General features: G+C 44.0%; 1 protein-coding gene across 1 annotated transcript in view; it reads left to right on the top strand.

Annotated features, from left to right (window-relative positions):
* LOC149369569 (uncharacterized) overlaps nucleotides 1-15,993 on the top strand; it is a 52,309-nt gene that overhangs the window by 20,204 nt on the left and 16,112 nt on the right. The window contains exons 4-7 of the mRNA XM_089575142.1: nucleotides 1,663-1,702; nucleotides 3,088-4,080; nucleotides 7,816-8,069; nucleotides 11,090-11,141. Coding sequence (XP_089431268.1) covers nucleotides 1,663-1,702; nucleotides 3,088-4,080; nucleotides 7,816-8,069; nucleotides 11,090-11,141 — 1,339 coding nt within the window. The remainder of the gene's footprint in view (nucleotides 1-1,662; nucleotides 1,703-3,087; nucleotides 4,081-7,815; nucleotides 8,070-11,089; nucleotides 11,142-15,993) is intronic.

The raw sequence follows: 15,993 nt of genomic DNA, 5'->3' as shown, positions 1-15,993 counted from the left end.
TCGGACTTGTGAAATGTTTGGATGCAGGTGAACAGTGGACCAGTAAACTAACTTCGGTGCCGTCAGTTGTGACTGATATGTGATGTGGAGCATGTTGTGTAAAAAGATAAGAAGTTAACTTGGCACCTTTTTCTAAATTGCACTATGACGCATGTCTTTGCATTATCGCCAGAACAAACGAGGTACTAATCACGGATTCAAAAGCCTGATCGGGGCGATTAGCTGAGCTTGCTTGCCATTTGACTGCAAGGCCGTGGCGCTGCTGTTAATGAGGTGCTTGAAAATGTCACATTTGTCACACACTACCCTAAATCTCACAACTTGAGCAGAAAACAATTTTCCTACACCTTGGGCTTGGTGCACGATAGCCTTAGATGCTTATGCGCCATTAAACACAACACAACAACACCAACAACTTCATGCAGCAGAGTAGAGGCTGCAAGGGCGCGGTGCCAACTTACTGACGGGATTGGCTGGTTCGTGAGCATGTGAGGAAAGCAAAAAAAGTACAGTTGTGGAAACTGTCGCATCTGCCACTGCAGAAGAAGAGCACAATGCGATGGCTTCAGCAAGTGTGCGGTTCCCACGCACTTCTAAGTGGAGGCTACCTCGTTTCAGACGGCCATTATAGTTGTTTTGGTGCCACGCGCATTCTTTCCGCCTTAAGCTTTCACCTTTAGCTTTCACCTTTTCTTCAAATTTCATTCTATCTGCCCATGGCAACGATATTGGCTCTGCTGGGGCCAGTCAGCAGGCCCAGAAACTTTTCTATTTCTTGGAAGTTGACGTTTTGTGGTATTGCTTCTGGCAAAAGGGAGTGCAAGAAAGCGAATAAGAGGCATTTATTTGTCACACAGTGGTCACTGCAGGTGCGCAAGTTGATTGTCGGGTGCCACGGAGGTTCATCAACATCTGCGGGATGCTCTGCCTGCCCCTACTTGGCCCTGCAGCGATGCCGTAGAAAACCTGAAGAACCTTGTATTTCCTGGCTTGTTGCTTGAACAAAAGCACCTCATGCCGGTGCATCCCTGCTGCATCTCGCCAGCGATCTGAATGCACACGGCAAATGCACAGTGTTGCCTACTACTAAGGGGGAAACAAGCGATAGAACTGTCCAAGCCATGAAAAAACATAGTGGCAGCGCATTTCTACCAATGCGTTGCGTGTTCTTGTGCAGAGTACTCCTGTAAAAAAGATCCATTATGCCTTTACATGTGTTTGCGGCTCTGAGATGTTCTAGACTGTGCACATGCCGCGTTATCATTCTGTGGGAAGTACGTCGCCATGGCCAGATGCTGTTTACTACAACCATTCCTTTATTAAAGATGTATTTACTATAAACAAATAAATATGCACAGTCATCTATGGAAGGCAAAATGGGAGCACTGTTTCACTTTACTATATCTGAGTTTTAACTATATCCATGCTTAATGTATTGAGGTTCTATGTACTGTATTATGCTTACTCCTAGTCAAGTAAACCCAATTTCAGTGGGGTGCTCCAAAAGTCTTGAAGGATTTGCTGATGTTTAGTGGTTAATAACCTTCTGCAGGAAAGTCCTCCGTTCAGGGAAGCAGCTTTTACACTGATGTATCTGCACTGCGATTGAAAGTTGTTCATGCAATAATTGTTATGTGCCGTTCTCTTCTTTTGTTTGTGCAGAGCACCGAATTACGCAGTATGAGAAAGAGCAGCGTGAAAGGTGAGGATACCAGCTGGTTCCTTATTTGCAAAGCGTTTTTTTTAAAACGATGGCAAGATTTTATCCTATGTGTTTCTGAGAGAAATGAAAAACCTGCACTTGGTTCCAGTATGGTCTTTGGAGGTGCAATATCAGACAGGACGTGGACAGCTTGTGCATGGTTCTGCTGTCAAAGTAGAGGCATGGGAGCACCCGATTGTGCGGCCAAACCTAATTGCTGCCTCTGTGTAAGGGTCATTCAAGCACCTCAGATATTCATCTTTGATTCGTCTTTGAAAAAACAAACTAACGAACATGGTTAGGCTCGTAAACTTGCCCTGTACTCCAGGGGCTGCTCGGAATGCATGTCACATCAACCATCAAAATCCAAACCCGTATGGAGTTTCTCCCATATTTGACTGTATCAAACAAGCCAGAGGAATCAAAGTTTTCGAGCTTATATGTTTTTTCTTTGTGATTAACTTCTTATTTAGGTAACAAGACACATTTTCACAACGAACTACTTTTTGTCCTGGAGGAATTCTGTGTGGTGGTCCTGAATGTGGGCGGAGCTTCACTGCAGACTTAAGTTGTATACGACTATAGTTCTACTACTTCAGCTGGAAATATAGTTGCTAAAGCACTTCTCCATTTTCGTGTGGGTGCTCTTGGTCTTAGTCCAGATATTTCAGAGAAAAACATTCTTTTGATACATGCTTTAACCCATTTATGTTCTGAAAAAGGTGCCAAGCTAGATATTGTGAAGAAAATACTACTAGGGAGAAGAGGGGTGCTTTGAATGCATTGTGACCCAGTGATTGTTTACTTCTTTATACATAGGCATTTTACTTTTGTGTACAAATTAAAAACTATGAAGACAAAAGACAGAAGTATGTATAATTTTGGCAGCGTCTCATTTGTTTGACGAGATGTGAATAATAGGTATACTGCCAGAACAGCAGCTGGGTGGTACACAACATTTTTCTCATTTCGATGTGTCGAGTTCTGGCTCACAAAGAAAATCGGAGTCTCGGAAATATGTTTTGCTGTGCCTCGTCATAGCATTGCTATCAGACGTAAGCAAACCTTTCATACCATCGTGTGCCAGATATTGGACCCTGAACTCGACTTGACGCTGTTTATCAATGTGGACAAGTACAAAATAATAGACGATGTTTACTATTGTTTTCATATTGAAAGTGTATTACGATCAGATTGTTCTCATGCAAGGATTTTTTCTGCTTGTTTGGACAAAACTCTTGATGTGAATACTTCATGTTGAAATTTGTTTTTGTTTATTCCTTGTACTTTTTATTTACAAACTTTACAAGTGGCTTACAAGCGGCTTCATTGGTTCTAGCTTTTTACGGTCTGTGTTTGTCTTCTCACTTCCGCTTTATGCCCAGGAATGCAAGCTCTGCCTCCAGTGTCGCACCAGAACAAGGGGCTACGACCTCCCACGATTCACCGGGCAGGCAGCGGCGGGAGCCGTCAAGTTGCGCTGTCGGCTCGCCCAAGGACTTTATTCTTCAGGAGGACTCGCTTGGGGAGGAGGTGAGCTACCTGGTGCCTCCATCTCCTGTTGGCGGTGAAGAGCCTCTCAGGTGCAGAGAGATTCCAGAGACGGTTGAATGCGGAGGGTCGACAAGTTCCAGAGTCAAGGAGCCACCTCCGCCGGCTGCTCCGCAGACTGTGCCTGAGACGCTGGAAATCAATCTCTACTGTGACGGCACCGATGACGAAATTCCACCTTACCAGCAACCTCTTACGGCAATCGCCGAAGAGGATAACGCACAGGGTTCCGTTCAACCAAGCCAAGATTCGGTGTTTTCAGAAATGGCTGGAAACGAAAAGTCTCATTTTGGAGAGGAAGAGACCATGGCAGAATCGCATGGGCTCAAACACGACGGAGCAGTCGTCACCGGTGAGCACGTTGACGATGAGGCTATTGACCTTGTGTCACAGGAGTCTCCGAGCCTCCTTCAACGTCACATTCTTGCTCATCCTGTGCAGCGTGAATCACGAGTTGGTGACAAAGCTCCAGCAGCAAACGTTGCATCAAATGTGACCCCCCAGCGATCCACAAATGCAGAACCACATCGCCAGCTGTTTCCTGTCGATGATGAGAAGTCGCCCAGTCTACTTGATTCGTTCGCTGTGCCAAATTGTGTGCCAGCACCTAAAGGTGACATTGCACCACTGTGTTTCAAAAAACCAGCTGTGAATGATATGGCTCTGTGTGATGAAGAGTCCGGAACAAAGTTGCAAGCACAGCCGAGCACTGGCAAACTGTCGCTGTTGAGGAAACGGCCTGTGCCAGCAGCCGAGCATGCCAGCACGTCCACTGCTCATGCCCAGTCGACAGCAAAGCGAAAAAAGCAGACCAGGCTATCTGACAGGTGAGGTTTGCTAACTGCTTGCAAGATTTCTGTCAGTAGTGCGTGAAGCTTGCAGCCAAAGAAAATTCTTTGATTTCAACGTTTTCATTGCTTGGGTTTAGGTTTGCATATTTACTAACTGTGTAATTGCAGCAACTGGTGCCACAACTCAATTCTTGCATGCTTGCGGAACCCCGCTATAGTAATCTCGGATATAGTAATGTGAAACTGTGGTCCTATTTCGCCTTCTATAGACGACTGTATTTTTTTTTTTTCGGTTATAGTAAAGATTTTCTTCAAAAAAAAAAAACGGTGTTTGTAGAGAGCGTCTGGCCGTGGCTACGTCCTTCCCGCGGAATGATGGCAGCGCGGCACTCGCGAGGCCAACATTCGGAAACAAATGGATATCGAAGACGATAAAACGGTGTTCTTTGAGATAGCTTCACCACCAAGGTCGGAAGCATGAGGAGAAGCCAACTTTTGGTGGAAGTCCTTGGGGGTCGTGAGGCAAAGCGCACGGCACGCATGAAAAAAAAAAAAGTAAAGCTGTCTATGAACGCAGAAAGAAAGCGGCGCGGGTCGCTGAGGAAGGAAAGACAATAAAAGTGCAGTGAAGTGTATGGGAGGGAAGAAAAGGGCGAACATTTGCAGCACGGCAGCGCGAAGCACAGGGAAGCGGCGGCAAGAAACGGAGGCGTCGGCTGCATCGCGCGCGATTGTTAACTGTTGATCTTGCCTTTTAAATGATGCTGAGGCTGCGGAAAATGGTGGGTGTTCAAACATTGGTTTTAACATGAAATCAAGCTCTCTTTATATTCCTATCCGCATTGTATTTGTGCAGTGCAGTACTTCCTCAAGGCATAAACATAATCGATAACGTGGTAACATGAAATGTGATAAACGAAACTAAATTATTATCATATAAAGGGACAGTGAGAGCAGGATGGAAGATATTTGTGAGTGTTTGTTTTATTAACCAGCTCTGTGTTTAGTAAGCAGTCAGTCATTTACCAGAGAGCATCCTCAGAGCCATGCCATCATCAAAAACTGATATAGTAACGGCCCTGATATAGTAATAGTAAAGATTTTTGCTGGTCCGAATCACTTTACTATAGAGGGGTTGTACAGTATTTGTAGGAATGGATAAGAAAAGAAAGCTGTCGTTGTACCCGAAGAAATTGACATGTATATGAAGTACGTTCATATGCACACACAGACACACATACACATGCACACACAGATACGTATTGAGAGAAAGAAGTACTTGCGTGCTCATTTTCCTCATGTAAACCCTTACAGAAAAAGTTTTAGACAGTGTCTAGATTGTCTATAGGCGTCTGTCTATAAAGTCTGTAGACTGTCTATATACAAATCCTAAAGAGCAGTCTATAGGCAATACAAATGCCATAGACAGTCTATAGACAACCTATAGATTTATGGCCATACACTTTTAGTAGAATTTTGTCTATAGAGAGTCTATAGACTATGAAAAGACAAAAAACAATATCTATAGGAAGTCAATAGAGTCAATAAGAAGTCTATACACTGTCTATAGACCATTTTTATAAGGGGACCCTTTCCTTTTTGCACAACCAGTTTGTCTAGATTTTTTACAGCTCGGTGTCGGTGGTTTGAAGCAGTGCACATGTTGCTTTCCAGTCAGTCATCACAGTCACCCAAAATCTTTTGTCCAAAGCACGGGGAGTACGAATTTTTCACCTAGTTGGTGTGATGTGCTTCAACTAAGATAGGATCATTGTGAAACAATAGAGACATAAGGAGGACACACAGAGACCATGAAAAAAAATGCCCATGAAACTGAAATGCAGTGCTTCCAACGGAGCTACATTGGTGCCTGATGAAACCAAGTAGGTGCATACAGAGATGTGCAACGCAAGAGTAAAAGAAATAGTGAGGCCAAATGAAAAGGTGATGTTGACAATGAACTGTGTACGCTTTCTGTTTAAGATTTTTTTGTGCTAGAAATGCACTGCTTGAAGCCATTCCTGGGGAGACGAGTGAGGGTGAAGTGTCTCCACGTGCATCGTCACAGAAACTTGTATCCACTGAGTGTGCCTTTTCTTGTGTGTCGATCTCTGGTATAGTGTTTGATGGCACGAGTTATCAGGCATTTTGTTGTTTAAGGACATGTCATGCACTGTTGAGAGCATTCTTCCAGATTTATGACATTTGCTTGAGAATTTCATACCAGGCAGGTAACAAACGTTTCCGCTCTGTTGCTGGCCTCATAATTTGAAGGGATACTGAAAAAAAAATCTGAAAATATTGAGAGAGCATCACATTTTTCATTTGCAAGATATGATTACGCAAGTATACCGTCTTGAAGAACAGAAAATTCGTAGTGTTTTAGCAGCGCAAAAAATCAATGACAAGAGCCAAGATGTCGGTGCCTGTGTTGTGTTAAGTCATTGCTGTTGCCTTCGTTTTTTTGTGCTGTTAAAATATACAGTTGGAGCTTGTTGCAACAGACTCTCATTATCCAGAAAAAGAAGTCCGTTGTTTCCGGAGTACACTTTATTCGGAAGAAGAGGAAAGGCATACAAATAAAAGTCCTTTTGTGACCCAATTTCACAAGCTTTATTTCCTGGCTTGAAAAAGACTCTCTTAGTCTTTAAAGGGACAATGAGGACAACGGTACCAAATTCTTTTTGTGAGTAAAATCTGATTGTTCGGTATTTCATGGCTTTGTTGCCACTTGTTCGGCAGCAAAAGGTGCATTTATTGCCAAGAGATTTGAATTCGAAGTTGAAAAACTTTTTCCCGCCACTCTAATTCAAACTCGGGACTCTCTGATGATGAAATAGGTGAAAAGTGACTCAGTGACTTAAAGTGGCAGAAACGGAGCCACCGTCACGACTAATGCGTAGTGACTGGTAGTGTGGGCATATTTAAATTCTGTCATAATAAATAGTCCTCGTAGGGCTGGTTATGCAGCCCAGCATCTTCGTACTCTGACGATGCAAACACGTCAAGTGGTGAGTTTGCTAACGGGGTGGCGCGTGGAGCATTAGCTATATCCACAGCTCTTTTTCCTTGGTGCAGGTGTGTGCCACTGTACGAACTTCTTCCAGGGAGCACTTAGAGAGGCACTTGGAGATCCTCTGCTGCTCCGCCCTTGTAATATGAGGCGCGTCAAAAACGAAACCACGTTGGCGTGCAAAGCGCATAGCCGACCAGAAGTGGGCAGAGTGGGTGAGGGAACAAACGTGGGTTGGCACAATGACCTTTAAGGTTGATTTTCTCCCTGCTTTCAGTTTTTCTGCGATTGCTCTCACTTACCCTTTCGACATTTCATCACAAATGACAGCAGAATGATTCTGTTTGTTGCGCATGAATGCTGAGACATTGAGTTGTGTGATGAAGTTTTCCATTTGCCTGTGTACGCATGTGCTAGTTTTTAAAAGTTAATTTCATAAGAAACTTTTTCTGTTAATATGCATGCTGGTTTTGTTTCCGTGAGTACTAGCCTTCTAAAAACATAAATGATAGCTGTATTGCACAGAAGAGAGCTGTGTGAACATGCTGATGTAAAAAACTCGTGCTCTTTCTCCTTAGTTGTTTCATAACCTGAGTATGACCTTAAAAGGGTGTTAATTGTATTTACTCAGCAACCCTACAAACTAGCTTTAAAAAAAAATGTAGTTTTGAAACCAGCGTAATAAGTTCTATATCTGTGCGAAATTTGGTTGCACATAATGCGTAAATAGTTTTAATTGCTCCCCTTCCCTTCTGCAGGTACTTCCTGTCAGTGAACCGTACAACAGTGCCTGCCACCCGGTCTTCCCGGTCCCGCTTAAAGAAGGAGCTGTCGCAGACGCACGTGGATACTCATTTTAACGATGACTCACTCTTCTCACTGCCGACGAAGCGTGTCGACCCCGACGAGACGTTTGTGGCCCCTGAGCTTCTGCAAGGCGCCAAGATGCAAGTTTCTGACTCGCCGCCTTCCCCCAAGAAGGCTAGCCCAACTGCAACTACTGAGGGCCAAGGTTAGTTTGTCCTCAGCCTGTAGGTGATGTTGATCCCGGCACTTGTTCATTTTTCACTGTGTGAACTCTTAGTCTATAGTCTAGTCTATGTGGGGTTTAACGTCCCGAAGCAACTCAGACTATGAGGGACGCCGTAGTGAAGGGTTCCAGAAATTTCGACTGCCTGGGGCTCTTTAATGTGCACTGACATCGCACAGCACACGGGCCTCTAGAATTTCGCCTCCATCGAAATTCAGCCGCCGCAGCCGAGATCGAACTTGCGTCTTTCGGGTCAGCAGTTGAGCGCCATAACCACTGATAAAGCAAGCTGCCGGGCGAGTTGGTGACGATCTTTCATAGATACAGCGCGAAAGACAGGACAAGAGAGGATGACGCAACACAGTGCTGTGTTGTGTCGTCCTCTCTTGCCCTGTCTCTCGCGCTATAACTATGGAAGATGGTCACCAGCTCGCCCGACAGCTTGCTTTATCGAACTTCATTTCTCGTACAAAGGGCCCTTTTGCATGTGATATAGATTCTCTTTGTTTTGTGCCATGACCACTAAGCTACCGCTGCGGCCATGTATGTGAACTCTTGGCATGTAGGACTCGAAGGGACAAAATTTTTTGAAATGTGCAGATTTCAAATTAAAGAGAGTTTTTGTAATGTTATTGGTGTTGATGAGACCAAAGCGTTACTTCGAGTAAACTGGCATTCCAGAATAAATGAGTTCAGAATAATGAGATTCTACTGTAGCTGCTTTGACGACAGAGAACATATGCAGGCATGTTTGTATCAGTCCACTACATTGTGCTGTCATTCTTTGACTTCTCTCTTTATCATATTGAGGAAACTTTTTAATTGGTGCCTTTTAGCTAAGTCTGACATCTGTGTGTGTTACCTGCAGAAGTTGCTATAGCTTTGGCAGACCTAAGCCACTGCCAGTTTTTTTAATTACTGTACATTTTAAGACTCTGTAGTAACTAGCCTTGTAAGTGAAACTAAATACTAGTGGTGAAGCATGTTTACACAGGCGCTAATTCTTTTTCAGTGAGAAGGAAATTTTCATGTTTTCAGGTTTCTGAAAACGTGAAAATTTCCTTCTCAGTTTCAGGTTCTCAGGTTTTTAGGTTTCTGGGGCTGCCATGGTGGCTCAGTGGTTATGGTGCTCGGCTGCTGACCCGAAAGACGCGGGTTCGATCCCGGCCGCGGCGGTTGAATTTCTTTGGAGGCAAAATTCTAGAGGCCCGTGTACTGTGTGATGTCAGTGCACGTTAAAGAACCCCAGGTGGTCGAAATTTCCGGAGCCCTCCACTACGGCGTCTCTCATAGCCTCAGTCGCTTTGGGACATTAAACCCCATAAACCAACCAACCGTTTTCAGGTTTCTGTGAGGAGTATGCCCATATTCTACAGAATAGTTTCCATATTCTCAAATGGTTAATTTATGCAGTTTCTGTTGAATCCTCATGTGCCCCATGTCGTGACTCAACACTGCTTTCAAGGTCGCAATTATAGCGTCGCTGATGTTGCGTGTTAATAACGGTAGTTTGCTCATTTTTAATGTATGTCTGCAATGTCAGGCAGATCAGCTCAGAGATTGGGGAGGCCTATTACATCACCGAGACATGTGACCCACGTGTTGCCAAGCCATTTGTTACTGGGCAGGAAAAGAAGATGGGTTTTCAGGATTGAAGCCCTGGACGAGAGTGTAGACAAGTGTGACAGCCTAACTTTCTTTACCGTAGGGAAAATGATCATTTTCTAAAGGTTTCAGTACATTTTTTTTTCTGTAAAAACTGTTGCATTCAATGTTTATTGCAACACCCAAAAACAGAGCTGAATAAAGGTGCTTTCTATTCATATAAGTTTAAGCAACAAATTGCGTGTTGCAGTAAAAAATTTTATTTTCTAAAAACGAGATTTTAGGAAAAAAGTGAGCAAAACTTGCAAAGACACGTTTGTATTTGAAAAGAAAAAAATGCTAAAAATTCTCTGAAATATGCAAAATGTTTGTTACTCTATTGGCCACTATCTGCAAAAAAAAAATCCAACTTCTAGCTTTACAAAACAGTAACTGGAAACCCTATAGTTTTCCATCGGAGCGCAGCCGCCTGTGTTTCAGGCTGGTTTCCATCATCACCGATATGAAAACTGAATCATCTTCAGTGCCTTGCAACATCTTCAGGCTCGTTGTTGCACAGGTCATTGATTAAATCACTTGCGTACGAAACGGAGTCCTGAGATTTGCTATGTTTCAGAGTGTGTGGTGCGCATGTGGAGGCTGCCAAGTGACTTTGATGGTACCGCATCTTCGGAGCATGTTCAGAACATGATGTTTTGCAGGAAAAAAAAAACTATATCGGAAACAAAACTTCAGTTCTCGGGCTACAAGCCAGATGCGCACCGTGCCTGTAAGCAACGTGGAAGGCTCCCAAGTGTAGCGGTGAAGGCGTCATTTATGGGCAACATGGCGGGCAATGAGCGCAGTTCCGTGTCTTCATTTCTTTGCAGCGCGTTAGAAAGTGCCCCCTCGCGGGGCACAAGAAAACTACTTTGGAAACAAAACTTTGGTTCCTGGCCTACAAACTACATCTGCAGCATGGTCATTAGCAACACAGAAGGTTCTGAAAACGGGGCATGAAATGATCGTTAGTGGGCTAACGATGCTCAATGGGCGCGGTAGGGAAAGAGTTAATCCCTGGCATTGTTGACATGTCGTACTTCCTGCATCTCACAACAGTTGCTCAATTCCTCCACATTATACTGATGCACTCTGTGTATGCGGTCACATCTGCAGTCAGTCTCTTCTTTCTCACTGCACGTGCTATTATGAGTGGTGTTGACCCATAAGAATTCATGCAAAACCTGCAGTTCAATTTTTCACTCTTTTGTTTTTGTTTTGTGGCATTTTGGTGAGAAAATTTATTTAATTCGTGCAAAGTTTCGTTATTTGCCACCAGTGTTTTATGTGGCGGTTCAAGAACCTCCAAGACTCTCTTCTGGGCCATTAACAATCATGTCGCATTGTGTTTGTTCCAGCACCAGCCAAGGCTGAAGACACCCATGCTGACGAGGCCAGCAGCATCTCTGAGTGAGTGCTTTTTACCCTGATTATTCTGTGCTAATAGAGCAGCTGAGATTCGAGCACAGCATTGTTTGTTGTTGCTTTTTTTCAGTTCGTGTGTCACCATTTTGCTTTTTTTTTGCTGGGCAAAATAGGCATCTCACTACATTAGTGAGATAAACAAGAGGGCCCCATACATAGAAATAATGACATTCAACAAAAGAGGTACTCCCATGGTAACTAAAGAAAGCTTTACAAACTGTGGAGAGAGGAAAAATGGTAGTCAAAGAGGCCGGCTGAAAGTGGGCAGATATGTAATGCTAAGAAAACTTGAATTCTTGCATGCACAGCTTCTTGTGATCCCAAAGGTACCAGAGACATGGAAACCGCTAACATTATGCTGATTCATGACACATTATGGAGCATGTGAAAAAAATATACGAGTTAACTGTAATCATGGCATACAAGACATTTAGCAAGGTAATCACTAATAGAACCAGGGCTACACTGCACTTCAACCAGCCCAGGAAACTAGCAACTTTCTACGATAGGGTACACTTGACAACAGATGACAATCACATCATCAATCAGATTATGGGGAAATCAACAGAATACAATGTGCTTCGCATGCAGCCTTCGCAGAGTACTTTGCAGTATTTCACTCAACGTAAACAGCAGTAGTCACACAGGCATTGTGCAGTCAGGGTGTTGAGAAACCATATGTTAATTTGCTAGGAAATAATTTTACCTTAAGGGCACGACACATTAGCGTTGGTGGGTTAATGCCGACATATGCAGAATTGGTCATTCTCTACAGTCATAGATCATTGGGAGTCCTTGTACCACTCCTGGCGCAGTGGTTAAGCGGTGCACCACTGCACTGGGATGGCAGGTGCTGCCACCGATGACAGGTGCCACAAACCTGGGGCTTGTGGCACCCAGATTGCTCTTCTCGAGCAACCTCTCGCGACCAATCATTAATTTAACTGCCACCTGCCACAGTGCTCAGTTTGCTCGCAATCCCATGGAAAGGTTGTGATGATGCCACAACGTCACGTGACCAAGGCGGCCCACCTAGTTCGCTCACAACACCGTCGAGGCCGGATTTTCTGCAGAGTGGGAGCCTTAACGCTATCTCGTTATTACCTACTGTGACTGCGTGGAGACCCTAGGGCTGCCGGGGAAGAGAGGCAGGACACCAATCCAGAGGGGTGCCAGCCAGGGGGGCGCAATCTCCTCATAGTTACTATCTGTTCTTTGCGCAAGGAGGATTCAGACTGTTAAAAAACACAGAAGACAACTCTGTGCATTTATGTTGTCGGTAAAAATTGATTCTCTGGCTGCTTGTTCTGGCTGTGCTGATGTTTGCCCAGCAGCAAACGATGCATTTATTACTTTGAGAATCGGATTTATATATTTTCCCACCGCTTGATTCAAACTTGTGACGTCCAGACCGAAAAGAAACTCCGTGATTGTCGTTGAGAAGTGAATGACTGTGTAGCTTCGCGTCAGAGATTACGAAAAAAAAAAGAACCGTCTTGACACACCTCAGTTTGCTAGTGAAATTGGCCACTGTTGGCAAAAGCTTTCCTTTCTCGGTTAGAAATGCACCATTTTCAGTTAAGAGTAGCATCTTTGTTGTTAGACCGTGGTGATCAGCTGACACAGATCAACTTTAGTTTTTCCTCAGCGTGTGTTTAAAGTAGGAAGGATTATATGTAGAGATTGGCAGCGAATAGCTTAGCAATGCCCACTTTCCCGATGACATGATCCTAGTGAGCAACCCAGGCGATGAACTGCACTGAAATATTTGGGACCTAGACATGCAAAGTGTAAATGGCAGGCAGGAAGTATATAGTCAGTTAAGCAAAAGAAATTCACAACAGTTTGACAATGGAGGAGCACTTTGCATTGAGTGCTGAGGTGATGGAAATGAGAAGCACAGCTGCCGTCTTGGCCAAGTAATCGTGACAGATACAGTTCATGTCGGAGAAATGAGCAGGTGAATGAGAATGGGCTGGAGTACTTCTGGTTGTCACTTCCAAGCCTTTAGCAGTCGACCCATATCTCTGAAAACAGAAGTATTTAACCTGTGTACATCTTGCCAGTAACCACTGACAGGTCAAACTTGGAAGCAAACAAAAAGGCCAGAAATGAGGGTAAGAATAGTTACGTTCGCTATTTCTCTCGATTTGGCGAAAAATCGCGGATTTAAGCATTTTTCTTGCAACTGTGTGTTAGCAGTCATAATCGTGCGGGCATTAGTAGGAATGACTGAGCGATGGGAAATTAACTGATTTACCTTATTTGCATGAATATAACGCGAGCGGGGAGTTTGAGACCTCGGCAGAATTTTAAAAGAAGCATTGCTACGACTATAACACAGTGTCTCAAACTGTTGAAGCCAACCGTCGCGGAATTTAAAATTTTCTGCTGCAGAGAGTTATGGGCCTTAGGTATATTGCAGTGAACAATGGAAAGGAAAACGATTAGTTTAACAATATATAAAATAAATAAGTGATTGGGTTGGGAGCAGATGTGAGTTGAGGACATTCTGGTTGTAATTAAAGTCATTATGGGTACTGCAACATCTATGGGTTGGCAGTGAAGCAGGGCCGGGCGGTGCTACCCTCACAGTACATTTTCTTTGGGTGAAATGTGCTCTCTAACATTTGTGCCGTGACGTGCAAACAAGGTGGGCAGCAATGGCTGCTATGGCCATTGTTTCCAAGACAATGCCTAGGAAACCAGTGGACCTTGAGCATGCCAAGCCAGCTTTGAAGATTGGCCGAGTAAACTACAGCGTTTTCCGAACTCTACCAAGCACCACCAGCATGTCAAAAGCACTGGATCTTCGAATCTGCACCAAACGCCCACATGGCCTCATGTTCTGGTGCAGACGCTATTCTGCGTGGAAGTGCAATCACACCTTCCCTTTTGGAAATGGAAAAACATGGTTTACATGATAAAGCGCATCAATATCTACTAAAGTTGGATACAACCCAAGTCCGCAGTGAAGGTCCGCCCACATTCAGGACCGTCGAATGGTATTCCTCTATGACAAAAAGTAGACCATTGTAAAGCTTTTCTTGTTGTCGAAACAAGTGGCGAATCTTGAGCCAAAATTTTAACCCCTTGCTCGTTTGATACTGTCAAACATTAAAAAGCTGATTTTGTTCGCTTTTGACTGTGACCAGTGTTACCAACCAAAAACTGAAGTTTTTATAGTCCATCTCACAAGTTGTTTGCAGTGCTCTGAAGGCTGCGGCAATCTGAGCCAGTCAGAACGCCATGCACTGCAGAATTTGTTTCTCCGCACCTCTCTCCCCGTGAATGGTGGCTCCATCCCTGGGAAGGAAAGAGCACCAGTGTCCAGCTGCTTCGCGCATGAAACTTGGCCGACTCGGCGGATGTCGTGTTTACAAATAGTGGCGCACCGCTTTGTAGCAGGCGTCAGCTCTACTGTGTTTGTGCAGACTTTCTCTGCTCATTAAACCAGTGAATGAAATGCTCGCAGTACTTTTTAAACACCATCTCCATCTACCTTTTCACTTACTGCAATAATTGTTTGAAAAGTAGTCACGCCACTGCTCAAAGTACGTAGGACTATTTGTTGTTTTCCTTGGCCTTGATTGGACGAGAGAGCTCTACCTTTCGCACTGCTGCAAAGCACTTGTGAGATGAAGTGTAGGTTGTATCTTAATTCCTAATATACGAGGGGGTACCCAAAAGAAACCGGACTTATTTTTTGTTTGAACTTATTTGTTCACATTTTAAGCACAGACCTTCAATATCCTTCAAAGTATTCCCCACTTGCAATGATACGCTTGTCGAATCTTTCATTCCATTTTTCAAAACATTGTTTAAATTCATCTTTTGTGATGCTTGACAGTGCCTCCGTCGTTTTTTTTCTTCACCTCAGCAACATCAGCAAAACGCTTTCCATTCACCTATTTTTTCATTCTAGGAAACAAATAAAGTAGTGCGGGGCTAGGTCGGAAGAGTATGAGGGTTGAGGAATAGGGGTCATGCCATTTTTGGTCCAAAATTGTCGTAGAGAAAGGGCTGTGTGAGCAGGGGCATTGCCATGATGGAAAAACCAGTCACCCGACCGCCACAAATCTGGCCGCTTCCACCGCACACTGTTGCCCAATCTTTTCAAAACATCCAAGTAGAAAGCCTGGCTAACTGTCTGACCCTGCGGAACAAATTCTCAATGGACGACTCCTCTCACGTCGAAAAAACAAATCAGCATTGTTTTGAGGTTTGGTTTCACCTGACGAGCTTTCTTGAGGCAAGGCGAATTTGAAGTTTTCCATTGGCATGATTGTTGCTTTGATTCAGGATTCGATTCAGGAACACTTGAGTTGTCCCCATAGCATCGTCCTTGTACGTCTTTCTTAATATTTCAAGAGTTTCCATTCAACTTTTTCCGAGCAAAAATCAGAATTTCACCGGCGCACGCTGTTCACGAAAATCAGCCATTGCAAAAACGACATTCACACAAAACAGTCGTCACTCTAAAACTCTGCCTAAACTAGTCTGACCTCCTTCAACGACGGCACTCGGCTTACTGACTCTGGAATGTTCGTTCTATGCGCTCCTAGTGGCAAAACGTGGTACAACAGAAGCTTTGCCGAACAAAAAATTTAGTCTGGTTTCTTTTGGGTACCCCCTCGTACTACCAGCATTCACATACGTATCATTGCGGGAAATTTCAATTGGGGATAAAAATTGGAGGGGACATTTAAAGGTGCACTGAAGAGGAATCTGGACTTGTCTTTTTGCCGCGGGAACTCGATCTACACGTTCAGAGCTTCCTTAGAAACCCCGATTTATTGCCCTGTGTGACCGATTTCCCTAATTAAATCGAATTAAC

The sequence above is a fragment of the Amblyomma mixtum genome, chromosome 1 (genome assembly GCF_055824585.1).
Source record: "Amblyomma mixtum isolate Tamu chromosome 1, ASM5582458v1, whole genome shotgun sequence".
Classification (NCBI taxonomy): Eukaryota; Metazoa; Arthropoda; class Arachnida; order Ixodida; family Ixodidae; genus Amblyomma; species Amblyomma mixtum.
This window is presented reverse-complemented; position numbering and strand designations above follow the sequence as displayed.